Source organism: Rhea pennata, chromosome 4, assembly GCF_028389875.1.
Source record: "Rhea pennata isolate bPtePen1 chromosome 4, bPtePen1.pri, whole genome shotgun sequence".
NCBI lineage: Eukaryota > Metazoa > Chordata > Aves > Rheiformes > Rheidae > Rhea > Rhea pennata.
In genome coordinates, this window is record NC_084666.1 from 27,433,317 (window position 1) to 27,459,823 (window position 26,507).

General features: G+C 37.4%; 1 protein-coding gene across 1 annotated transcript in view; it reads right to left on the reverse strand.

The window, feature by feature from the left end:
* Positions 1-26,507, reverse strand: part of GABRA2 (gamma-aminobutyric acid type A receptor subunit alpha2) — a 61,821-nt gene that overhangs the window by 27,060 nt on the left and 8,254 nt on the right. Inside the window, exon 3 of the mRNA XM_062574611.1 lies at positions 9,387-9,454. Coding sequence (XP_062430595.1) covers positions 9,387-9,454 — 68 coding nt within the window. The remainder of the gene's footprint in view (positions 1-9,386; positions 9,455-26,507) is intronic.

A 26,507-nucleotide genomic window follows, 5' to 3' on the forward strand; every position in this document is an offset into this window, starting at 1 on the left:
ATCCTTTTTCTTTACAGGAAACAATTCTTTATTGTTAAGGCTAGATTTGTACAGGAGAAATTCAGTTTAAAAAAATAAAAAATTACTCTCATCCTCTCAGCTCATGGTTGGCAGATTTTGGCAGTCTTTGCATCTGGAGTAGAGATGGAAGTGTTCCAAACACTTTAAAAATTGTGCATGTCAAGTAGCAAGCAGTATTGCCGTGGCACAGACCGAACATTTTATTAATCACCTCCTGGAACACAGCTTTTTATTTAGTGAGCAGTTCAGGCCAGAGTTCCTCTTGCACACATTTTTCTGAATCAATTCTCTATAGGAAGTTTGGCCTTTTCTTTTTTTGTCTACTGTTTAAGCCATTAACTAGTACACATACGTTAGCATGAAAACAAACTTTAAGCATTGTAAAATATAAAACTGTAAAAGGCAAATGTAAAATTTCAAAAATAAGGAAAATGGAGACAGCCCAGAAATCTTTTTTATGGATTCCTTCACAACAGTCAAAAATATTGTTGTTGAAACATTGCTGAGATAAACACAACAGATTAATTCTTGCCTGGCTAATACAGGGGCTTAATAGATAAATTCATCTGTTCAGTAGCTAAGCATTTTTCATATATCTGAATTCCTGCTATGATCTGATATTTACACATGATGAGCGCTGCAAGTATGTAATGTCACTCCTTCAAGTTAATTTAACGAACTTTCTCATTAAGCATTTGGATCTAGTTTCTCAGTAAATGTTGAAATGGTTTTACATTAGGAGAAACAAATCTTTTTTATCGCCTTCATCATTTCATTTTCTGTAGGATAAATCTATCTATGGCACACATGATGTGCACAGGGGCTAATACACTGCAATGTTCTGCAAAACCCCACAATGCTTGAGGGACATGGCTAGATGGTCCCTGCTCCAGCTTCACTTAGGCCTGCTACCAGACTAGAAAAATGATGTTTTTGCCACCTCTGTCCCACTTTTTGCTACTCTTTTCTCTAAAACACTTTTGTCTAAGTATCAGGACTGAAGCTGATGATGAAGCCACAGCATACAAAAGATTTTGGGATGCAACTGTCCTGCCCTCCAAATATCCCTCTACACTCCAATCACAAACACGGACTACTCAGGCTCAGGCTCTGTACAGATGGCACATTTCATTAGCTGGGTATCTAACAGCAAATACCACGCTATGGATCTATAAATTGAGTCCATTTCTCCTTTTCCAAAACTTACTTACTTTCTGACACGTGCACAGAACACAGAGGGAAATAATAGCCAGATATTTCTTTCGAGTCTTTGGAAGGTTTGAATAGAATTCTTACAAATATTGAAGTAGGCACTTTGTCATAACACCAGCTGCCCCTGGAAATATTCTGGAGAAACTCCCTTATTGAAAAGGGCTGTGATTTGAAACTGCCTTTTTTTTTTTTTTTTTTTTTTTTATGAAAAACCCTGTTAAAGCCCCTGTTAAAAACATACACCTTGCCCTAGCTAGCACTGCATTTCAAAAGAATTTGGGTTTTTTATTTTATTTATTTTTAAATATATATCTGCCAGGTACATGACCTTTAATACTTTATAGAAAAGGTGGTATATTTCTAGGGAATTGCAGTATGATTTTTCTCTATTTGAAGAATTCATTCCAAGCCTTTTATTTCTGCTTCTTCTGTCAACTTCAGTCATTTTTGTTCAAGCATTTTATTTAAAAGTGTAGTATTTGAAAAAATCTGAAAAAAAATGTATTTAACTAGTCTGAATGACAGGGTCTAGGGGAAGAGAATGTCTTCCTATTCATATTCACATTCATTCATTTTTCTGAAAAAACCTTCTCTGAATCATTTTCTTTCTCTTCCTTTCCATAGATCTGATGGAGAACGAACTCAGGATCTAAAATAAGCGCTAAGGAGGGATATAACAGGAATGGGAAAGACACAAATAGGGATTACTTAGAAAAGAGACTACAGCATATTATCCATAACACTATCACTGAAAATACAAACATATCTCATTACCCTTTTCTGTTCAGCAATGGAGAAAAAGCAACCCTGGAAACACAATGGATGCCTGCTGCCAGGGACAGGAATGCAAATGGAAGGTACCACTGGGAGCTAGTGTCAGGGAAGGGCTTGGACACAGTCTCTGACAAATGAATCTCCAACACTGATCCAGCTGACAGGATGCTGCACAGGGGAACAATCCTTCCCAACAGAATGAAAGAAGTTCTGCAAGAGATCATGTGAGATATCCTCCTTAAAATTTCAGCCTATAGATTTAACTTGCAAAGGCATGCTCCCAAACACTTAAGACAACCAAGTGTATTTATCATTTGTTTGCCTTTCAATCTTAATTACTCTTCTGTATTGAATTAAAATAAAATTTACAGTAAAATAATTGCAATACTTTTTTTCTTTTACCTTTGTGAAAACAATCAGCTTGTAGCACTTCCATATTCTGTCATGACTTACACATCATACATTCCCTCTATAGTACCTCTTTAAAGAACCACAGCTAACAATCACACTTTGAAACAGCTAAAATGCTAAGGTTTAGTAGAAAGAAACAGAAGCTGAAATACGAAATGGAATGAAAAAATTTAAAAATAGACATGGAAACGGAAACGTGATGCTCCACTCAGCTAACTCCCTCTGAAAAACTATTCTAAATGATAGCAAGAGATTCTGTAACAATCCATGTAGTGATTTCTGGGTTTGACCTTCAGCCTTCATTGAAAATTTGTGCACTGGACATATTTGAAAAATCAGAAAAGCTTGTGAGAAGTTTAATTGCAAACTGACGACATGGAAGGGTATGTAGCACCGAACTAACAGGGTACAACCAGATCTGCAAAGAAATGTTCATGCTTCTTGATTCTAGGGTGAAAAACTGCATGTGAATCAGCAAGAAATGACAACCAGTTGTTGTATAAAAATAAATAGGGAAAAATAAGGATGCAACCACAGTTAAAAAAAAAAAAAAAAAAAAAAAAAAAAAAAAAAAACTCCACAAAGTCAACGCAAAGCAAAGGTTGAAAGTTTAAAATTGTCAAAAAGTTAGTTAGTTTTAATATTCAAACCAACAGTGATTCAGGTTTTGCATATTTTTATTCAGGATCTACCACCTATTAGCCATCTATTGTAGGAAAATAGAAGGGATTGCTCCCAGTGACAATTAGAAAGGCTACTATAAGACAGCATTTGATAAAACAGCTGCACTAAGTAGACTAGTAGGATCATATACTCTCAGTGGTTATATGTTATGTCTTACATACAATAACTACTGCTTGACGACTAAATGTATTTTTCATTTATTATTTATAAATTTTCTCTCAAGAAGATCAGCAGTTATGGTTATCAGAGAAATTTTACATGCTAAAGTATCAGGAGAGCCTGGAGAGAAAGTAATTCTGAGAAAAAGCAGTAAAAGCATGTATCAGCATATATATAAAGCTATGTCAAACTACCAGACAACAGAAAGTTCCGCCTGAGTATGAGGAGGGATTTCTTCACTGTGAGAGGGACAGAGCACTGGCACAAGTTGCCCAGAGAGGTTGTGGAGTCTCCTTCTCTGGAGATGCTCAAAATCCCCTGGATGCAATCCTGTCTAGCATGCTCTAGGTGACCTGCCTGAGCCGGGGGGCGGGGGGTGGACTAGATGATCTCCAGAGGTCTCTTCCAACCTTACTGATTCGATTCTATGATTCTGTAATAGTATTTATAATTTTGAAAAAAATAGAAAGAATGAGTTTTAATTGCTTAAATTAAATCATTTTCATTTTGCCATCCTATAGACCACATTCCATCCAGAATTTAATTATCTTTCACCTTTAGAATTTTCAAAAAGTAAAAATTTTAATGTACTTATAAATGTCGTAATTAGCCACTTAAATCACAATTTAGCCTTACAATTCACCTTAGAAAATTACAGTATAAACAATTGAGAGATGTTTTGTTTTCCACATTTTCTATCCAGCTTTTTTATTTATTTATTTATCTTATTAATAATACAGGTTTTCTTCTCTTAGGCTAGTGTCAAAACAAATTTGTATCACTGATCTGGTTGGAAGCCTATAAGGCATAGCATTATAATAATGAACTTAAACATTTCAGAGAAACAATAACACAAAAAGAAAAAGCACTGAAGGTAAAATCTGTTTAACCCCATGTTTTGGTTTCTTTTCCTTGATTCTCATCACTCCATAAAATGAAATTGAAAACACATCTTACAGGATTAGAGACCTTCTGGGCAGGCTAGACATCCACAAATCCCTGGGCCCAGATGGGATGCACCCACGGGTACCGAGGGAGCTGGTGGATGCTGTCGCCAGGCTGCTCTCCATCATCTTTGAAAGGTCCTGGAGAACCAGAGAGGTGCCTGAAGACTGGAAGAAAGCCAGTGTCACTCCAGTCTTCAAGAAGGGCGAGGAGGAGGAACTAGGCAACAATAGGCCAGTCAGCCTCACCTCCATCCCCTGAAAGGGGATGAACAGCTCATTCTGGATGTCATCTCCAGACATGCGGAGGAAAAGAAGGTGATCGGGAGTAGCCAGCATGGATTCACCAAGGGGGAAATCCTGCTTAACCAATCTGATAGCCTTCTATGATGGAATGACTGGCTGGGTAATGAGGGGAGAGCAGTGGACATTGTGTACCTTCACTTCAGCAAGGTTGACACTGTCTCCCATAACATCTTCCTAGATAAGCTCAGCAAGTGTGGGTTAGACGAGGGGACAGTGAGGTGGGTTGAGAACTGGCTGAAAGGCAGAGCTCAGAGGGTCGTCATCAGTGGTGTGGAGTCCAGTTGGAGGCCCGTGGCCAGTGGTGTCCCCCAGGGCTCAGTAATGGGTCCCATCCTGATCAACCTTTTTATCAACGACCTGGATGAGGCGACAGAGTGCCTCCTCAGCAAGTTTGCTGATGATACCAAGCTGGGAGGAGTGGCTGACACACCAGAGGGCTGTGCTGCCATTCAGAGAGACCTGGACAGGCTGGAGAGCTGAGCGGAGAGGAACCTCATGAGGTTCAACAAGGGCAAGTGCAGAGTCCTGCAGCTAGGGAAAAATAACCCTTGGCACCAGTACAAGCTGGGGGCTGACCTGCTGGAGAGCAGCTCTACAGAGAAGGACCTGGGAGTGCTGGTGGACAACAAGCTGACCCTGAGCCAGCAATGTGCCCTTGTGGCCAAGAAGGCCAATGGTATCCTGGGGTGCACTGGGAAGACTGTTACCAGCAGGTCGAGGGAGGTGATCCTGCCCCTCTACTCAGCCCTGGGGAGGCCTCATCTCAAGAACTGTGTCCAGTTCTGGGCTCCCCAGTACAAGAGAGACATGGAGCTACTGGAGAGAGTCCAGCGTAGGGCTACAAAGATGATCAGAGGACTGAAGCATCTGCCCGATGAGGAATGGCTGCAAGAGCTGGGCCTCTTCACCCTAGGGAAGAGAAGACTGAGGGGAGATCTTATCAATGTCTGTAAGTACCTGAAGGGAGGGTGTCAAGGGGACAGGGACAAACTCTTTTCAGCTGTCTCATGTGATAGGACAAGAGGCAATGGGCAAAAACAGAACCACAGGAAGTTCCGCCTGAACATGAGGAAGAATTTCTTCCGTGTGAGAGTGACGGAGCACTGGACCAGGTTGCCCAGAGAGGTTGTGGAATCTCCTTCTCTGGAGATACTCAAGGCCTGCCTGGATACAACCCTGTCTAACATGCTCTAGGTGACCCTCCTGAGCAGGGAGGTTGGACTAGATGATCTCCAGAGGTCCCTTCCAATCTTACTGATTCTATCATTCTATGATTTTTTTGACGTTACATTCTGTGGTTAATATACAATAGCATTTTTAAAACAAAGCTAATATGAGCACCATTCATATATTAGTTGCAGCAGTTCGTTTGAAGTACAGTTTGCAAATGACTTCTGGCCAATATTCAACAGAATAGGGAACTGACTATTTTAAGCAATGAGAGAGTAGTTTTTTTTCTATCTTAGTCAAAATTTTAATCTACAATGGGAATCAAATATATTTGTAAAAAAACTCAATTTTAGCTTCTACATGCTATATTTATCAATCACAATTTCACCCAGCCTGAAATCTGCCACAGATCAAGTTTCTCTGCATTTAATTTCTTTTTGGCAAAATTACAGACGGAAAAATACAAGGAATTCAAATAAAACCCTACACTTGGGCAATCATACTGAGTTGTAGATTGCACACAATATAATATTATCTTTAATGGGAACTAATTCATTTAGTGAGAAAAACAAATATCTCACTAATTTCTATAAAATCAATAACAATAAAGACTAAGATGACATTTTATCAACTCTATAACCAACATCACTATGCAAGAACAGTGTACTTAGCACCAATCCAAATGCCATTATCAGTGTGCATTCTCCCTGTTCCATACTAGAACCACATACTAATCTTCTCCAATGGCAGTAAGCCTCATTCCCATTTTCAGTAAGCTTTTCTCCAAAGCACTGTTTTCCTCAAAAGATGCTAATGGAGAAAAAAAAGAATGCCAAATAGATAACGCACAAGGGTGCAGTCACGTGTCTGCTGACCTTTAATATGAAAAATCCCAGGATAAGGAATCCTACTGACATTTGTGGCTACTGGAGTTTTAGACAACAGCAACGTCCAGCCTAAAAACCTAGCGTGACTGATGGCCTCACTGACAGTGTGGAACTGGAGGACCTCAGAGGCTAGGACTCAACCTTCCTGAAAAGCTGTGAGATTCACTGGAGAGTTAGGAGGATGTGGCCATGAACAAAACTTATTCTTCCAGTGAGACATTTTAGGGGAAAGTTTGAAAAAATGAGAACATTTTTTCTCAAACTTTTACAAAAGAAAATATCTCTAAAACCCCTATATAGTAATTTACATTAGTAATTTAGTAATGAAATATTTAAATGAAAGAGCATATGATATGTACTCTTATGTCACCTTCACATTTGACAGAATATGTGGTTACCTGGAAATTCAAAATTCATGTTTCAAAATTCATGATGAAATTTTCTGACTGTTGATGTATTTCAAAATAATTTTGTAATCATCAGCTCAGCATGCTAAATTAATCTTGAAGCTTGTATTAACAGATATTAAACCACTGTTATTTACCTGTCTACTTATCTGTAAATAGACCTACCCATTATGGTAACAGCTGCCAGTTGATGTATTCTGTTTCAGTACACACCTCTGAGCAGAGCAGTTAGTCATGGCATCAAACAACCTAATGCCTTAGTGTCTTGCTCCTCGTGTTGCCACATTGATCTGTACAAACGGATGCTCAGAGTTCTCTATACACCATTTACAATTTATAATTTCCCTTTACCATTTATACAAACAACTACCATTTCTCCATTTACACAGTGATGTTAAAACTGCTCCAGCAGTTTGGGATTAGGCTCAGAGAGCTTTTCATTAAAGTCCCATTTCAGCACAGAAGACTTGCATGGCCTTGGTAAGTCTCCTTGTGCTCAAGTACCACATCTTTAAAATTGGTTAACATCACCTTCTCATTTCACAGTACAGTAGATGTAAAGATTGTGAAGTCATCATATACTAGAGTAACAAAGTCAAGAAATATTGTCATCACCATTATGACTCATTTCTTATAATTCACAATAAAATATGAAACACTTCAGAAACTTCCAACAACTAGACAAAAGAGCTCACAAGAAGAGGTAACACATGTAGAGACAAGAAAGTGTATTTTTTCATGAAATAACTTTTCATGTGAAGTATCAGTAGTGTTTTCATCACAATGGAAATATAAAGCTTGAAAACTGAAACTACTACAAAAAAATTAAAATAACAGAATACTTTCTCTAAAACTATGACTCCCTGTTACTCATCCAGCAAATATCTTTAAAAAAGCACACTGTACTGAGAAATACTTGTTTTTTTCCTAACTTATAACTTAAAATGTCTCTTGTTCCTTTATGATGCATAACATTAAAGTTTCTGTAGAAGAAAATAAATATTGTATGTTTTTAAAAATATTCATTTTTCTTACAGATATACACACACAGGGATAGCGTTTTATATTTTTCATACATATTCATGTATGATTAAAAATCTTCAAAAAAATTGATCATTTTTCTCCACAATTAAACCGTACCACCTGCTTTCTGTATTGTGCATAGCCTTATGTCCATTAATCTGATACAGCTGTCTTAGTAATATAAAAATCCAGATATCGATAGGGTGATCATACAGTAGGAAGTCAGTAGAGAACGGCAAGAGTGGCTAAAGCAATTTTCAGACTGCTTTATCCTTCCCTTTCAGAGCTGTTAAATCAATGAAGAGTTTCCTCATCAGTACAAGACATTCTTCCCTACTAGGCATATGATTTGCTTGTCTCAAGAGTTCTTTCTATTGCTGTTTTTATGAGAAGCTGTGATCCAGACCAATATTGTCAGTTTCTTTATTTTTAATGCCACTAGATCTTATCAAATGGTCTCTGTTGACATTCAAAGAAAATAATACTCACTGAGGTTTCTGGCTTTTAAGAATATAAGGCTAGATGATTTTACTTTCTTGAAGCATGTCTTCATCCATGATTATCACAGAAAGTTCTGCCTAAATTCACTTTACAAAGTAACCCACTGATGACTACATTTATATGAATTTGGTTATTTTGGTAGGTTTTTTCCAGAATGCTTTGTTAATGGTGCAGATGAGAGAGGAGAGATCTGTAGAAACACACAGTTGATATTGCGGACACAATTTCCAAACTACACATTTCAAGTTTATTTCAGACTAACTCCGGTCAGACTCCTTGGACTGTTAGCTATTTACGAACCCTGTGCGATACAGGGAACCTTTTCCGGGTTGAATTTTATGGACGGCCCGTCCGTCCCAGTCAAATCTGGTGAAGCGTCATTTGGTAACGAGAGCAACATCTGCGCTCGGATGGAATTTGGAACTGGGGCGTGGTGCAGCCGATGGTATTTGGGCTGCCCGATCTTAAGCCCCACAGACGTGCCTCATCCCAACAGGGTCCCTCCAGCTCACAGTCAAGTAGGCATAGATGGGGTATCAGCGGTTCCATTAGGGGTGTTCCTACCACGCACCTTCCATTCCAGTTTCAAGAGAAATCAGGTTCACACATTTATAGACAACTCCGCAATGTGAACCAAAGCCAGTGCAGATAATTAGAAGATTCACTTGAAAGACAAATCACTGGTCCAGCCTCAACAGTTGATACAAATACACTCATCATGTCAGATCTATAAACCAAGTTCCATCTTTGGTCTTTCTGTGATTTGGCACTTCCCAACTTCAGTGAAATTGCTCAGAACAAGTAAAACTAGAATACAGGTTTAAAGAAAGTTTACAGTAGATCTCTTTACATCTTTTACCACACAAGCAAAAGATTGAGAAACTTACCATATCTGTGTCTGAAACAGGTCCAAAACTGGTCACATAGATGTTAGTGAAGACTTCAGTAATACTGTCTGATATAAACAGAAAACACAAGTAAACATTTTAAACTTACAGTGCTTCTTTAAACTCTCTATACAAAATTACAGGACATTATGAACAAGCTCCTACCTGTATTTACTTTTCTTAACCAGTATCCTATCGTATATACTGGTGATCTCTAGTTCACTGAATTATTCTGCAATTATCAGAGGTTCTCAGATGAGAGTTTGCCTTGCTGATTAGCTTATTTCCATTGAAGGACTATACAACCATCAGCAAGCACACACACACATTTCCCATTTCACCATCAGCAAAAATAACTGTACTGTCTTGGACTTAACAAAGTAGTACAGATATGAACTGTACTATTGTAAAATGCCTTTGTTGCAGAGCTATTATTTCTATTGTAGCAGACCATTCCTGTTAAAGCCTTTCTATAATTCACTACTGTTTTCTTCATCCTGAATAGCTTTTTCAAAGCCAAAGACAGGAAAAACCTTACAGTACAATTACTGACAACACCAAAAGTAATGTTCAGCAGTGCCCTGCATTTCAATTGGGCATGTTAAGTGGCATATGTTTTAACATAATAGTTCTTTCCTTTGATATATGATAGTCCTAATACATTCTTGTAGCACTGTAAATATTGTGGAAAAAATATACATCCTAATCATTGTAGTCAGACAGCCATGGAATCAGAATATTAAATATTATACTATGGGGAAAAATAATTGCTGAGTTTTCTCTCTTCAGTTTTCAATCAGACTCAAAATTGAATGATGTGCTAACAGGGATAGCACTCACTTGCAGGAAATTTCTAATAGCAGTTGCCAGCTACTGTGTGCTATCAAGACAACTAACACAAGGAGTTCTCTGCCTTAAAGCCAACTATTGGCTGAAAAATAAATATTTAAATCTGTAATTTGACACATCTCAGAATTTCCCTTTCCTAAAAAGAATACTACTGCACATTCAAGCATCATTTAATATCTATGCTTTCAAGTTTTTATACTGTTATTGTCTTTATATTGTTACTGTCTTTTGACAAATATATCGCATAGTCAAATTTTGCTTGTAATTGTAGGGGCCAATAATATAACCACTGCCCTCTACCAGAAGAAATCAGTGGTGCTCACACATGACTATAGAGTCTCTATCAGCCACTAGACTAGGGCAAGACTTTTCTCAGAGCAGTGTATTATCAGAGATGTTGCTGCACCCAGAAACAGCGTGATACAGTACTTCCTGCAAACTGCTTGAGAATGGTGAGGGCACATTCCTGTATTTTTGAAGAAAGTTGCATTTCCTTCTCCACTCCAATAGTAGACATGTTTATTAGAATAGAAAACTCAGTATAGTATTTCCTACTCAAAAGCATGTTCTTTTCAGGACTGCTTCTTATTCTTTTTGCCTCTAATGCTTTTTAAGCAAATAAACCAAGGCTGACTCTTCCTATGTTGTCATTTAGGTACTCTGAGAGTTCAAAAAGTGTGTTCCCCCTGCATATCCTGAGAGTTGTTTACTTATCTGATAGAGACTGTTGTAATCCCATATATAGGGTACATATGCAAACAGAGTTGATTCCTGCTCCAAATGGTTTAGAATATGAGGTTAAGTCCCTGGACAACAGGAGGTACTGGGTCTGCACTATTTTCAATATTCAACATGGATAAAGTTTGAGTCTGGCTGAAAACTGCATGGAAACCACACATACAGTTCAGAACACTACTGACTGCATGATGCCAGTGGGAGAGGCTCCAGAAAAAGGATTATTCTCTCCAAATGGACACCTGGCACAGCCTAAGATGAAATGGAAAAGTGACAAGATAGACTACTCTTCAGGGGGTAAAACACTGCTGCAGGGACTAATTGCAAAATTTGGCCTGTACTGTAATGACAACATGCAATCTTAATTATAATTCAATGCAAAACACCAGCGTTAATGTATGACTGACAGTGAAAACAATTCTAATAGCAGAGAGCTATATTCAATTATACTGGTATAATCTGAAGTAATTCCATTTCAGGCAACAAAGTCAGCTAGGAAATCTGAATCTATCCCCTAAAAAACAGTTACAGTTCGAAGTATGATCTTTTTGTATCTTCACTCTATTGTTATCAGTCGTTTGCACCTGACATCCTATTATTTGACACATGACAATGTCTTTACAATTTGCATCAGTCAATTACAAAACATGAATTCTTTAGGTTTGCCTTGCATTTAAGTTCAATTAAAAAAAATCCATCTATTACACTCATATTAATTCCACACACTTCTGGATCCATACTTCCATCAGAAAGGAGCAATGAAGACAAAGTTGAGGTTTAACAAATAAGACTACAATAGCCTGTTGAAAGCAATTACAACAGTTTGTAGATTCCTCTTGTTGGCTATGCATTCAATACTTCAGATTAGGGATCCTCGTTATCCTTGGAGTCAGGGATCGAGACCTGGGGGAAAATGGATGGGAGGTAAAAGCAGCATGCAATCATCAGCTACAAGAGCTTTATTTCTGACTGCCATAATTGACAGCAGCACTTCAGTCTGCACAAGAGTGCTGGGGCAAATTCATTCCTTATAGCCTCAAGAATGGGAATGGATGCAAAGTAGTAATACATCTTTATTTCATTTTGCAAAAAATTGTCTTACACTCACACAGCTCCAGTCACTGGTGGCAGCAGAGAGTTTCAACACAACCAGTCGCTCTCTCCTGACATGATGATTCTTACTGACTGAATGCAGACACTCCACAAGGCTGCTTCTCCACAAGTGAGAGCGGAGTGTGTAGGGAGAAAGTAGAATGTCTTGAAACAGAGTATGAAGTTGACAAAAAAACACCCTTGTAAGTTACAAGAGATGAGATGACTGAGGAAGGGTGGAAGAAAACAGAACAAAGAAAAATAGATAAAAGGAAAGGTAAAAGCACAGAAAAATACAGAAGGAACGGGTAGGGTTTTAGTTCTGTCTCTTTGCTGTCAAAATTTGCATATTTTGTAACTATCTACCCTACATACAAGAAAACTGGTCCTTAGGGAGGAATAAAGCCAAAACGTAGTAAGCGTTCAATTATTTCTGTTATAATCTGTTAACATTAGCAGTCTGAGCCTCATGTCTGTTTCTTCATTTGTTCTTTTACCTACTGTTACAATAAAGATTCAAGTGAATTAGAAGCCTGAACTCAGGGTTGCTTAATCAATACCTGTAAAAAAATCACCTCTTTTCAGCTGTCCCATGCAAAAGGACAAGAGGCAACGGGCAAAAACAGAACCACAGGAAGTTCCGCCTGAACATGAGGAGGGATTTCTTCACTGTGAGAGTGACAGAGCACTGGAACAGGTTGCCCAGAGAGGTTGTGGAGTCTCCTTGTCTGGAGATACTCAAGGCCTGCCTGGATGCAACCCTGTCTAACATGCTGTAGGTGAGCCTGCTTGACCAAGGAGGTTGGACTAGATGATCTCCAGAGGTCCCTTCCAACCTTACCCATTCTGTGAAGAAGTGAACTTCATTATTGACAACAAATTTCTAGCTTTCATCCTGAAAGAATATACACTCTTCAAACAAATCTGTGTTAAAATATACAGTTTATCCTATCCCATTAGTAAGTTACTGAAAAGAATTCGGAGGCAGAAAACACAATTTCAGAAGTACTTTCTGATTAGAGTTCATTCACCAGACACCACAGTTAAAAGCTTTTTATAACTAATGTTCTGTCAAGAACAGCACAGCTCAGGGTCCCTCCTAACTCACTGGAGATTCAAACAGCTCTAGATCATAAGTTTTTGTGCAAAAGCCATAGGAATATATTCAGCTAACAAATGGTCCATGCAATATGTGTATGTGTTTTTGTGCATAAAATTAAGTTTTCTTTTCCAATATAATGCCTAAATTCTTTTTCTGAAATCTGTATGTAAACATTTAACTAAAAGGCCAGGTTTTCAAAAGTGATTAAATCAATAGAGGCCCAGTACTTCCGAAACAGCTTTTAAAAGAGAAATGGGAGAGGATGGGACTCAGTCGGTTATATTTGAGACCTGTTGAGTTATTGTGAATTATTGCTTTTGAGGGTTAAATGAAGCAAATGCACTAAGAGACAACAGGGTAAGATAAGAGTATAGCTGATATTCCTGATAGTGCCACTATAGGAAAGAAAAATCTTAGGTACAGAGTATTACATGCAGATGCCAACATCACTGGAGATGCTCTGAAATGCAGCAAATGTAGCCAGGCTATTCTAACAGCTTTTTTTTGTTTTGTTTTGTTTTGGTTTGATTTTTTTACTTACTTTGGTCATAACTGTTGAAAGAGAAGCGTTATCTGGCCTAACTTAGGCCAGTTTCTCAGAAGATTGAAGCCAAAATGAAACTGACAGGAAAGCATCAGAAAGTTAAGAATAAAGAGATAAAGAAACAGCCGAGAAGGCTGAACAGCAGGAGCTGCTCAGTTCATGTTTCAGAGGCTTCACAGGAGCTGGTTTCCTCTTATTCCCTTTCCTTACTTGACCTGTCATGATATCAAGAAAAAATTAAGAAGTTAGAAAAGTAATAAATATGCCAAGTTGCAGGGTATTTATAGATCCTTATCTACCCTTATCTGGCAGGTTTAGTGTGTGTTTAAGTGACACTTAGGATTTTACAAATATTAACTATAATAATCACTCTCTGAAGACAACAGATCTATTAGCTTCATTTTTTCCATACTTGGCAAACTGAGGCAGAAGGATTTAGTGAAGTGTAAATAACATGAAGCAAGTCTGTTTGTCAATTCTGGATTCAGCTGCCTAACATTAAGCATCCATAGTGGACAATGTCAACATCATTGGCTTGTCAAAAATTAGAAGAGGAGTTCAGAACTTGGAGTTTAGAGTTGGTCCAGTGCCTTGGTCCATTCCACTATGACACCTATCATGCTGCTGAGATACCCATTCTGATGGTCTGAGATCCAGCTGGCTTGTTCTGCAGCAGAAGAGCTGGCTCAGCTGAGATTAAGTGCTTGGTAGAGAATCTGGAGTGCCTGAAGTGTAAATAGGCCGAATAACAGAGATGGCCAAGAAAGTCAGATGAAAGTCAGATGCTTCATCAGCATTTACAGATTTGTCAAACTTGGACATTTCCAGAGAGAGAGTTCAATTTTGAAGGAGTTCTTATGGAATGCTGCCTGCCAGACACTTTTCAAAACTTTTCTGTTTTCTTTCAAAAGTCCTTTCTTAACCTTCCTGCACTGCTGACGGGGTACCCAAGGTTCCAGTGTTTGTGATTTAGGGAAGCTAGACAGGCAGACTTAGACAAATGACAGCTCTTTCTTGGAGAACTCTGAAGAAGAATCATTTTTCTTGAATCTATTGAGTATTTCTCAAATCGGATAAGAATGTAGGTTCTCTTTACTTTTGTAGGTCCTCTTCTCCCCTTAAAAGCATCTACAGCTTTTTTTCACAGCAAGCAGGGTCAAAACGTGCGTGGCTGGTTCTAGGTATGTTTAAAAAGATTAGAAGAAAGGGGAGTAACCACCTTGAAGTCCTCAGAGTGAACCAGCAGCAAAGTTCCAAGTGTTCATTTGCAAGAAGCTGGGTATATAATTGTGTGTCAAGACTATCTTCACAAGAGAAAGGCTTTTTTCTCTTTTTCTTTTTTTTTTTTTTTATTAGACTTCTAGTCAACAGAACTAAAACTGTAAGTCTACGGTTTTGACAGCTAAAATAAAAGCCAATCTGTTTGAGGTAATCCAAAACCATTAAAAATATTTCTTAATGGGACATGGCTTTTAAAATATACAAACACTAATGCATAGCATGAAACAATTTCTCTTTCTTTTACAAATGTTATTTTTAATGTAGAATAAATAGTACTCAGGAGAACACTGCAAGGCTGTAACTTGATTGAAGGGCTTTTACACCAGGCAAAAAATGTGAAAATGAAACACTTTTTATTAATTATGTTAACATAAAATAAAAAAGGAGGTCAAGTTTGAATTGCTATGGGAGCCTTAACTCAGGATTTCTGAGTTTTTGTGGAAATAATGACAAAAGATTGATGTTACTTTAATTATTTTGCTATAAAATATATTTAACAGGAATTGACATTGTTCTGACATTGCAATGCGGTCTCTAAGGACATGTTTGGCAATGTTGCCCAAAGGCCTTGAAATCATCATTCATAATACAAGCCAGAAATTGTACAGGTAAAGCAGCCCGAGTCTTAATCCATCAAACAGTGTTCCAACTCAACATGCTGTCCTTAACTGACAAGCTCTTTAGTGTGTCTGCTGACAGCTGAAGACACTCTCTGGCTGAAAGGGAATGGGAGAAAGAAGAGGTCACACAACTTGGAGCCATAGGAGCAGCAAAATCCATAGGAATTAAAGTATTTCAAAATACCATTCTGCCTGCTATTGTCTATATATTGTTTTGGTGCTTCATAGACAGTTTTATCTATCCAGTTAACAGCTTCTTCAATTGTTATCTGCTATGTTAGATTACAATGGTTTTAGAGTCACATGTGCATACATAAATAGTTTCAACTTGTAAACAGAAGTGAACTTTGTGAGAAGAAACAAATTCACTTCCCTCCTTGACATCAGTGCTTTACTACCACTTAGCCTCACTATTCCTGACCTATCTGCAAAACAATTCCTTAATATGAGCTGTAAGTAAATTTCTCTTTCAAATCTCTAACAAAATGTACATAGAGTGCTTACCACAGTAAGACCTAGAGTTACTGACATTTGGTCTGTTGATTCACTTTGGTATAAATAAGATCAGAATCACTGCCTAAAACAAGAACGTGCTCTTAACTAGTTTTGTCACCAAACAATAAATAGCTGAAGTTTTATTCAGATAAAATCTAACTGTATTATGGATTACAGAACTCCATTCTTAAACATTTACTCAGACGCTAGCAAGAAATCAGAAGAAAGAAGGAGAAAATATGCTGGAGAAGAAGACAGGAATTTACAGCCAATGGGCTTAAAGACTCAAATTGATTTCCCTCTGAACAGCTTTTATCTATTAACAGATACCAGTATCATATACTAAATAGACAGCCCCACGAAATTACTATCAGAGACTCTCCAAAGATCTGGAGAACTCATGAAGTTAGGCAATCCCACAAAGTAATACAATGTCCTTTAAATAAATACCATTATGTCATTTACATCAACTGAATACCTAATCCTGTGTATGAGCCCATTCTGCACTGTTTGCTTCACAATTATGATTCTGAAACTGAATACAGGAAGTCCAAAATAGCAGGAAAACAAACTTGATACACAAAATAATAAAATAATAACAGAAAACCTCAGTTAAAAGTAGGTGTAACTTTAGAGATGAGACTTTTTTGACCAGAAAGGAAATACACATTAGCCTAGAAAAAAAACATTTAACTGTCAACATCATTTCTTTCTGTAGCAAAAGGTATGAGTTGGAAAAACATTTTCAGTTAAGTTTTTAGCTGAGATGAGGTCTTTTATACATGTAGTTTACTCACAAAATGTGCATGCACAAAATGAAATGTAGGCATATCTACAACTCACATAATGTGATATATTTCCACAGACAGATAATTAATGCTCAGATTTGTCCTGTATGTAAAAGAAACTGGTGAAAACTGTAAGAATACTGTTTCCATCTAGCAAAATAAAAATTAAAAGTTCTCTCTGTACTAAGTGATAGATCTACCTATATTAGAACGATAATCTTTACATGAATATGACAGATTGGATTTTGGGTTTAACTCTCATTCAAAAAGATGTAAAGAATATAGATTCCATACATAAATGCCATCTTTGCTACTTTTTGCTTCTCTCCCACTTTACCAGTAGTTTTAATTTGCAAATCTCATTATTTCAGGAAATGAAATTAAATATATTTCCAAAAGGTCCTATGCCTAAAGAGCTTTTCACACAAGTGACAATTCAAAGTGCAATTTTAACTTTTTCATAGGCTATCTACTCAAGTTTGAGAAAGTCACTCAAGAGTAAGGTTAAAGGAGGACTTTGGTGCCCAATTATCTCTAAAAATACTGGACAAGCTTCGCAAAGTTATTTACGCTCCAAGCTTCCACTTAAGTCAATAAAAGTTAATCTGAATGTCTCTGTGGTCCAGATCATAATTACTACATGTTGTGTTTATATCTGCCTGAATCCTCCTTTGCCTCAAATTCCTAACATTGTAAATACCTAAAATTCCCTGGCTGCTTTTATTTCCACCTTAAGGTGAAACTATCCATATGCCCTAATGCTGCCAAACAGCTTAGAGAACTGGGTATCAACCAAGTCCCAACAAGTTCCTGAAACTATAAATAATTACAAATTGCCTGGGCCAGAAAGACATTCAGAGAGAAAAAGTTACCAAAAAAAAAAAAAAAGTTAAAAAAAGAGAATAGCAGTACTCATGGGATGTGGCAGACATAAGTTGAAGACACTGCTCAATATCTAATTATTTGTACAGAGCAGAACAATTCATTCCAAGAACTGAGAAAATATGCCCTATCTTAGGAAACTCACCTTTGTGGTCAAGACAACCTCTGAAACCCAGTAACTCTGGCTCATGTCACTGCTTTAAATCAGAGCATGAACTAACTCTCTCCCTCTCTCCCTCTCCCGCACACACACTCTCTCTCTCTCTCTGCCATCGTCCCAGGCTAATAGGAAATCTCAAAGCTCTTTTCAGGAGAGGAGGAATAGCATGAGCTCTAGAGGGACTCTTACTGAGATGGGATACTGAAAAGTTTGAAATACAGCAAAAATATCTGGCTGCAAATCAAAATTACACGGTATTCCAGTAAAACATCAGCATTACACCTTATCCCTTTAGCCACTACAGTGCTTATCAGGACAGGAAGAGTTAGACAACCAGGTAACCATACAACCATATAATAACCAGGCTGAGTAACAACTGAGACTATTGCATTGTTTAAATCAACCAGATGAACATGATCAAGCTAAAATGGCCCTAACACCCTCTAAAGAATGAAAAAGGGGAAGACAAAGAGAACAGCAGTGCTCAAATCTGGAAATGGAAGGGAGCAGACTATTGGACTGATCTGAAACATTGTCATCACACAATTAGAGATGGCAAAGTTATTCTCATGCAACTGCATTTTTTTTCCCAGACAACCACATTTCCATCTAATCTGCTCAGAGTGCTGCTCTATTGGAAAGGAAACTGTTACATGCAGTTAAGGCAGAATGGTTCCCAAAATGAGATTTCAGAAACTTACATAAGCCTTTTTTTTTTTAAAAGTGTTTACATATAATGACCTCAGTACTTAAAGTCATGTAAAACCCTGTCAAACTCTGCTGTATCACCCTTCTAGGGTAATTTCAGGTTTCATTTCTGTGCTTTATTCCAAGTTACAACATTCCCAAATCATCCCTTTCAAAACATTCACTCAGCTACCCCCACCTGTATTCTAAAACACATCTCCCCATAAAGCAGTACCATTCAAAAAAACAAATCAGCTTCAGATTCCTCTTTAAAGTCATGAAGCAGCAAAATCTGGACATTTTAAGATAAGCCATTACTACACAGTGGCTCCTGACTTGCTTAATTTTAGCTGCTAGCTTATCTGCTTGTTCCCCATTTCCTCTTAAGCTCAGGTGTTTTTCTTACAAAGGCTAGTCAGCCTAGATGTTCTACAGGTTAGATTTCACTTTGGCTTATGCCAAACACATGCACCTTTCAGTAAAAGCACAAGCTGAGAGATGGCTCTTCTTCAGTGCCCTCCCACAAATTCCCACATATTTCAAAAATAAAGAAATTTTCTCATAATTCACTAGAAAATCATCAGAGGAGACATTCCTTCAGCACTCAGAACATGTGAGATGGCTGCAGAATTCCTAGTGACACAAACTGTGACTATTTGCACAGGATTTCACCCTTCAACTGCACACCACTCTTGTAGGCTAAAACAGAGACTGTCCAAATGTTTATTATCCTTGTTAATTATATAATAAAGATTTGGGTGGCTTACCAGAGCCTACTGAAGTCAGTGAAATAGGCTTCCCCTGGTAAAGGCTGACATGAAAAGGCAGCGCTGGGAGAAAGCCTATCTCTGCAGTCAGCCACAGAATAAAGAGTTCTGTGGGACCTCGGAGCTGACAGAAGCCAGGGAAAACCTCCAAGAACCACAGTCTTGCTTGCTCTGTGGCAAACACTCACTGGCACCAGAGGTTAGCATGATCCCAAGGCTTGTTGCTATCAGAGCAAAATATGAAATGCAGGCCTTCCCAAGTCCCAAAAGCTGACAGAGCTTCTCTGGGCACTAACAGAGTTAAGAAAGCATTGAAAATGCTCATCCTTTCAGATAGACCAATTTAAATGTCTGTGTACAGTGCCTAGTTACTATAGTCCCGGGTCACACAGTCATTAAAAATGCAGCTATGGTTCTGTTCTCTTTTACTAAAAAAGGTAGTGTGTTTGTTTAGGAGAGCTGCGTATTAGCAAGTACTCTTAACATAGTCTTCGCAGAAGGAGCCTCAAATACATTTTTTAATAAGTAATGCTGTGTGAAATTGTAAAATACCATTTCAGAGGATTGTGAGACAGAGCAATTACAGAAACCTCCAAAAAACTAGACACCACTCTAATCCATTTATCAACCAGCCAAAAGTTGCTATTTTAAGCCAGGTAAAATAACTATGAAGTACAGAAAGTTAATCCTTATTCAGACTATTCTAATAAAAATACTTTCAAAAAAGTTACTGTATAGACTTACTGAAAACAACTGGAGTTGTTTGTGTGTTAACACCCAGAGTTCCCAGTGTGCATGAGAACAGGTAGGGCCTCTTTAAACTTCCCTGATCCCTGCAGTTGCTGAAATGCAGGGGAAGGAAGAATAGTGGTAAGGACTTTGAGACACAGTACAAATCAGAACTGCTGCCAAGCTGCCTGGTTTTAGTCTTAATATTTTTCGTTCAGCAGGCCCATTTGTGGGATGACTATGGATAATAAGCTTCTCGCTAAACATAAGTCCTTAAAATGATGAGTTCATTATGGCTTGACTCAACAGAGAATCATACTAATATTTAAATCAAGGAAAAGAACCCCGCAAATGATCTAATAACCTGGACAGTAACACAGCAATCTTTTTTTAAATCGTACTTTAATACATTACACAGTTGTCAGTTACTCTTCTGTTATCTAGCTAATAATAAAGAAGTCTTATACTAAGGCTGTGTATGGTGCCTACAAGAAGGGCAGTGTAGGACTTTCAGTATCACAGCTGAGTCACTGCAGTGTCCCTAAGCTACTTTACTGTTAGCTGTGTTTCCCAGAATCTCCTCTACAACAAACTCCCAGGAGCCTGGATTACGCAGCCTCAAATCTGTCTTTTATGGTTGCTGTGACAAGAGATTTCCCTTCTGGCTGCATATGGGACTTTCAGAACCCATTCAGGTTTCTTTATGTGAAAAGGCTAGATATTGGGGAAAAGAATCTCCTTTTAATATTAAACTGGTTTTTTTTAATAGGCAGAAAATGCAAAATGAATGTTTCAGTTATACAAAAGAGCATTTTTTTTTCTTAGATACGTTGCTTAATATGAGTTTAATTAGAATCTGTATTCCTCTATACACATACTATGACTTCATGAGTATGTGGACAGGACCTACCACAGAACATTTTATGTTAGAACAATAGGTTATTTTAAAATTAACAAGTTATTCACTAGCAAACAAGACTATCTGTTCATTTTTCTTATGGTCAACTAAAGAGAGAATGCCTAGCAATAAAATATGGAATCCTCTGACAGCTTTTAGCATCCAGCAGATTGAAAGGGATTATTAAGGACATGACCATTCCCTTATCTCAAACCACAGGCATTTATATATCTCCCTTCTTGTCTTTATTTATTTATTTAGTTTCCTATGAGGATATATCTTTCCTTTTGTTCAGAAACAGTACAAGGCAATGCACTATCTAGTTCAGATTAAAAGGTCTACTAGAAAGAAGTTCATTGTTCACCACCCAAATAAAACTGTGCACACTGATAAGGGTAGCACGTGAAATGCCATGGCATGTTCTCAGCATGACAGAGAGTATTTTTGGTTTTCTTTCTTTCTTTCTTTCTTTCTTTAAGGCAGCGCTCAGGCTCATGCTCTACTTTTAGCTTTTTCTCAGTCATATACTCCACACTACACCTGTTCCTCAGCTTTGTCTCATCTGGAAGAACTTCATCCTTCATTCACTAAGCCTATAAATTGTGAAAAATCTAGATGACCTACAGAAAGTAAGAATAAAAAGGCATCTACAGTAGTCTTCAGACTGTCAGTCAGAAGAAAATATCTAAAACATCAGGATGATACATTCAGACCACGAACTGGCCCATCAACACACCTCCAAATTCTAAAAGACTAATGTAGACTCTCTTTCCCCTTCCTTTCCTTTCACCCTCTGGTGCTCTGCCGAAAGCTCACACACTACAGAGAATGAAAAGAATGGCTATAACCACTCCCAGTCTCCTGACAGAAGTGCTCTGAACACTACAGAGAATGGATGGATGAAGAAAAAAAAAAACCAAACATGTTAGAAGACAATTACTTCTCCTGAATGGGATGATCAGCACCATGAAGTGACCAGATCAAATAATTCAAGATATCATCCACAACAATGATCTATCAATTACTGGTAAAACAGTGAAGGTCCCAGACTGCCATTATTCACGCTTTATCTTGTTTTTCCCTTCTGATAGAGACCAATAAGGAGATAACGCACTCCTAAGGAGAGAGCAATCTTTCAATCACAAGATACATTGTCTTCTGCCATTCAGGTATGTAGCTAATCAAGACGATGCAATTTTTGGAATTAAACCAAAAAAGGTAACAAATACAGATGGCTCTCATGATAGGTAACCCAAGGAAATGACATTCACATCAAAGATCATAAGTGCAATCAGCTTTTGTACACTTCAAGGAAAAAAAAATACGAGTATCAAAAAGAGCATGTTTAGAAGTAATCTTTCCAGCTGGAATATGTCCTCTATATAAATCTCTCCTCTCTGAAGTCAGATCTCTCCTAGAAATTCTGTGATCTGGAAGACAGAGCACTGTACTGAGCCTTGCAGACAAAGATCTGTCCTATCAACTCAATTAGTCATAACATTACAAGATTAAGAGATATGTAACAGTTTTACTTACAATTCATACAAAGCACAGACTAAGCAGACTGAGCGTAGGCCATTTATGTTTTTCCTGAACAAGTCCCAGATTAATACTTTGGATGTATGATCTCTTCCAGTTTAACAAGAAATGCATGTGCAGAACCAAATATCTATGTGTGGTAAAAAAAATTAATGTAATTTGGTTAGAGGCGAGTAAATTCAATCTCTGGCTACAGCTCTGCAACTTCAGTAAAATGTGGCCTGGGCTCTGACCTGCACCACACTCCCAGGCAAGCGTGAAACTGACCGAGGCTACTTTCACTGAGCTAACAACTCTCAAAGAGCCTTAAACATCACGGCAAGCAATCATGGAATAATATCCAAGAGTCTTGTGCTACAAAGTAAACTAAGAAATGGTTCCCAGCTAGCAAACCCACTTCTGGAAGGTTAGTAGAATCATACCTTCTCAATGCACAGACCTTTCCAAAAATCCAGTGCTGATATATTCTGAAGGAGAAAGCAAACTATCATTGGGATGACAGTGGTAAATAAAAGTTTCTTTCGCTGGTGATTAATTTAATTTGTGTATTAACCTGAAAAAACAGACAAAACGGGTTCAAAGACTAATCTTGACATATTAAAGTGCTTTGATTCTTATCATTTAAAATTTATTAGGCTTTTGGCAATATTAATTCAAAAATCTTCTGCTGATGCTTTAATTTAGCAGGCTGGTGAACTGTACAGCAATGGAAAACGTTGTCTGATCTAGCTTCTATACTTGTTTTTGAGACAGATGACTTAATGTTGAAAAAACATAAATGCACATGCCATAATGCTAAAACTGATTGTTATTCCACTTAGCTTCAAAAGTTCATTAGAATCTTGTATTATAAGCTAGCTGCCTTAATCTGCTGATAGTTTAAAAGAGGTCAATGTTTAGTATTACCATTTATCTCCCTCCTCCTGTCTCCATCTCTTTCATCCTGTCTTCCTGCCCTTCCCCCTGTTCCTTGCTCTTTGTGGGTTTTCACCTTTGGCATATAGCATCCTAATGATAATCTGTTAAAAAATAGTGTTATGATCTATCTCTTATCTGTTTCCCTCTTGGAGTCTTCAAGAGCTACTATAATAGCAGCAAGAATTAATACAGACTGAAATATTGTAAAAAACATAAAGCAGGTATAGCCACAATGTACTGGTAGCTAAGAAGTTCTGCATAATCCTTGCTGACAAAGTACCCCTCTCTCTCTACATGCTACTAATTCTAGAAATTGGATGTACCAGTTGGTGTATTGAAAAGGTTACTGCTAAAAATGGTAATGTAATAGTGGCACTCAAGCAAACAGAAGCACTAACATGTAGTTAGGAGTACTGCCAGAAACGACAGATCTATCACAGACCACCCAACAGTAGCAGTAAAATTGTAATAGCACAAAAGGAACACCATACAACCTGTGGATAAAGAAAGGTCTTTACTTTTCAGCTCACCAGGAGCAGGAGACTGCTTCTGATCACTCTCAATCTCTCTAGACAGGTTCATTAAATATGAAATCTTTCAGGTACGCAGCTAGATGTAAGCAACAGTACCTGGGAGGAGGGAAGGAAGGTATAGGATTCACACTACAAAAGATGCAAAATTAGACAGCTGCATCTAGGTGGTAAGTCTGGCCTGGATTTGGGGAAAACAGTATTTAGATGGATTAAGGCAAATTGATGGAATTTTGGTCAAAGGCTTTTTTTTTTAAGGAAGAATATATAAAATGCAGCACTGAGGATCATGAAACAGATACATAATTAAATAGATATTCATCTAATCAAGTGAGAGATCAGAAAGGGAGAGAAGCAACTATACACGAAAGAAAACTTCTCTCTCTCTCAAAAAAAAAAAAAAAAAAAAAAAAGAGCAGAATTTGCTAGTTGCTGTGTTTTTCCTGAGGAGGCTTTTGATTTTAGAATGCAGAATGCATGGTACTGTACAACTGAGTTTTTCAGTGATTCTACTTGTTCACAACTCTGTAAGGGACAGCCACAGACTTTCACACAGCTTTGCTAACACCATTTTTTCCCCAAATACAATTACATCCCAGAAAATTTTCTATTTGTTATATATTTAATGATGGCAAAACCAACTGAGAATGAATCAATGAAATATAGTCCATCTCCTTTAAGATACTATCTTCTCTCATATTTAACTCTTTTCAGGACTTCAGATTATGGTGAGAGGGAGATGGCTAGAGTCACTTTTAACTGATTGGCCAAGTCCTAGCTTCTGCTCAGTCTTAGAAAATCCATGGTAAAGACCATAGAAAAGGACAGATATGTCTTCTGGGTTTTCCTAGCCCTCTCCTGTTTACTCCAAATCTTTTACTGGTTTATGAATAATGTTCTGCTGTCCTCACTTGGTTTCAACCACTCATTTACACAGGTATTTTTGTTCAACTCTATATTACAGAGCTGACATTCTAAAACCAATTCTTTCACAGTCACCAATTAATATGGAAAACTTCAGGTATTAGTTCAATGTCTTGCTAATTGTAAATTATAGAATCTTAGAATAATTTACTTTAGAAAGGACCTTCTAGATATCATCTGGTCCAAAGCAGAACTAACAATGAAGACAGATAAGATTTCTCAGGCCATGTTCTGTCAAATTTTGACAGTCTCTTATGATGTAGATTCTACCACTTCTCTGAGCAAATATTCCAAATATCTACTATGACCTATAAATCTAAATACAACAATTCATAGAGAATTCATGCTTTTATTAACTGCTATTTAAATAGTTTTTCATCAAAATCTTTTAAATTCCTTTAGGTGCTTATACCCCACAGTCAGAGGCCTCCATAGCTTCCCTTCTTCTTAAGTTAGCACTCAATTTTGGTATACATTATTAAATAAAAGATTTGAAATGTGTGACTTTTGTATCTCCTATACAAAGTATATACAAAGCGAATACATTACTCCTGGACTATATCATAGCAATAAACATAAAAGGATTTCCCTAATCTTGTTTGTAAGTATACTTTTTAATGTAAGCTAGAATATTATCAATTTTGTTTTACGAAATGGGGCTTTGTTACTACAGAATGACTAACATTTTTCTCAGTGTAAGCAACATATGCTTTGATTTTCACATTTTAAATTCACTTTATCCTTGGTTAAAATCCAACAAGAAATCCATAAAATCCATTAAAATTTCCCAAACTATTCTGGATTAATTTCTAATATGCTTAAACATTTCTGAAAATCTTTCAAAGCTAGTCAGATTATTTACATAGCAATGATATATGTAGGTGGCACTACATAAACAATGTCATTTCAGAATAATAATAAAAATTTTGAAACAATAATTTACAATCCTTTGGTGCTTGTCTACTAAAGTTAGTAAATCCGAGTAAAAAAAAAAAAAAAAAAAAAAAAAGTTTTTCATTTCAGATTGCATATTGGTTGCAAGATTTATGCAAACTGTTAACAGATATCAGCAGGAAGCAGTCAACAGTGGAAGGCCTTGGATATTAGGATACAGGATATTAGGATATCGGATACTAACTCGCATTCCAACCAGTATGTCAATGATCTAGAATAGATGCATGTCTGAATAAAGGTCATGTTTGTTTGTGCCCAACAAATCTCGCTTGAACAATTAAAGCATTGTGTCAATCTGATTTACAATTCCTTCAAAATGGTAAGAGAGACTGAATACAGAAATCTATAGTATCTTCGTTCATGTTTTCCTTGTAGCTGAGACAAAAGTAAGCCAACCACTAGTTAAGCCTTGGTGGCATCAGCAGTATTTCTACCATTATAGGCATATGTGATACTTTGCCAGGGGAAAAAAAAGTTCAGTGAACTGGGAGATCCTTACAGATGGGCTCCTATATAGGTATATAAACTTTCCTATTGAGGACCTAGATTTTTGTTAAATGTTGGTGGGCATAGCATTTTGCCATCCTGCACAGTGCAACATTTTGTGCAATCACAATACTTTGCACA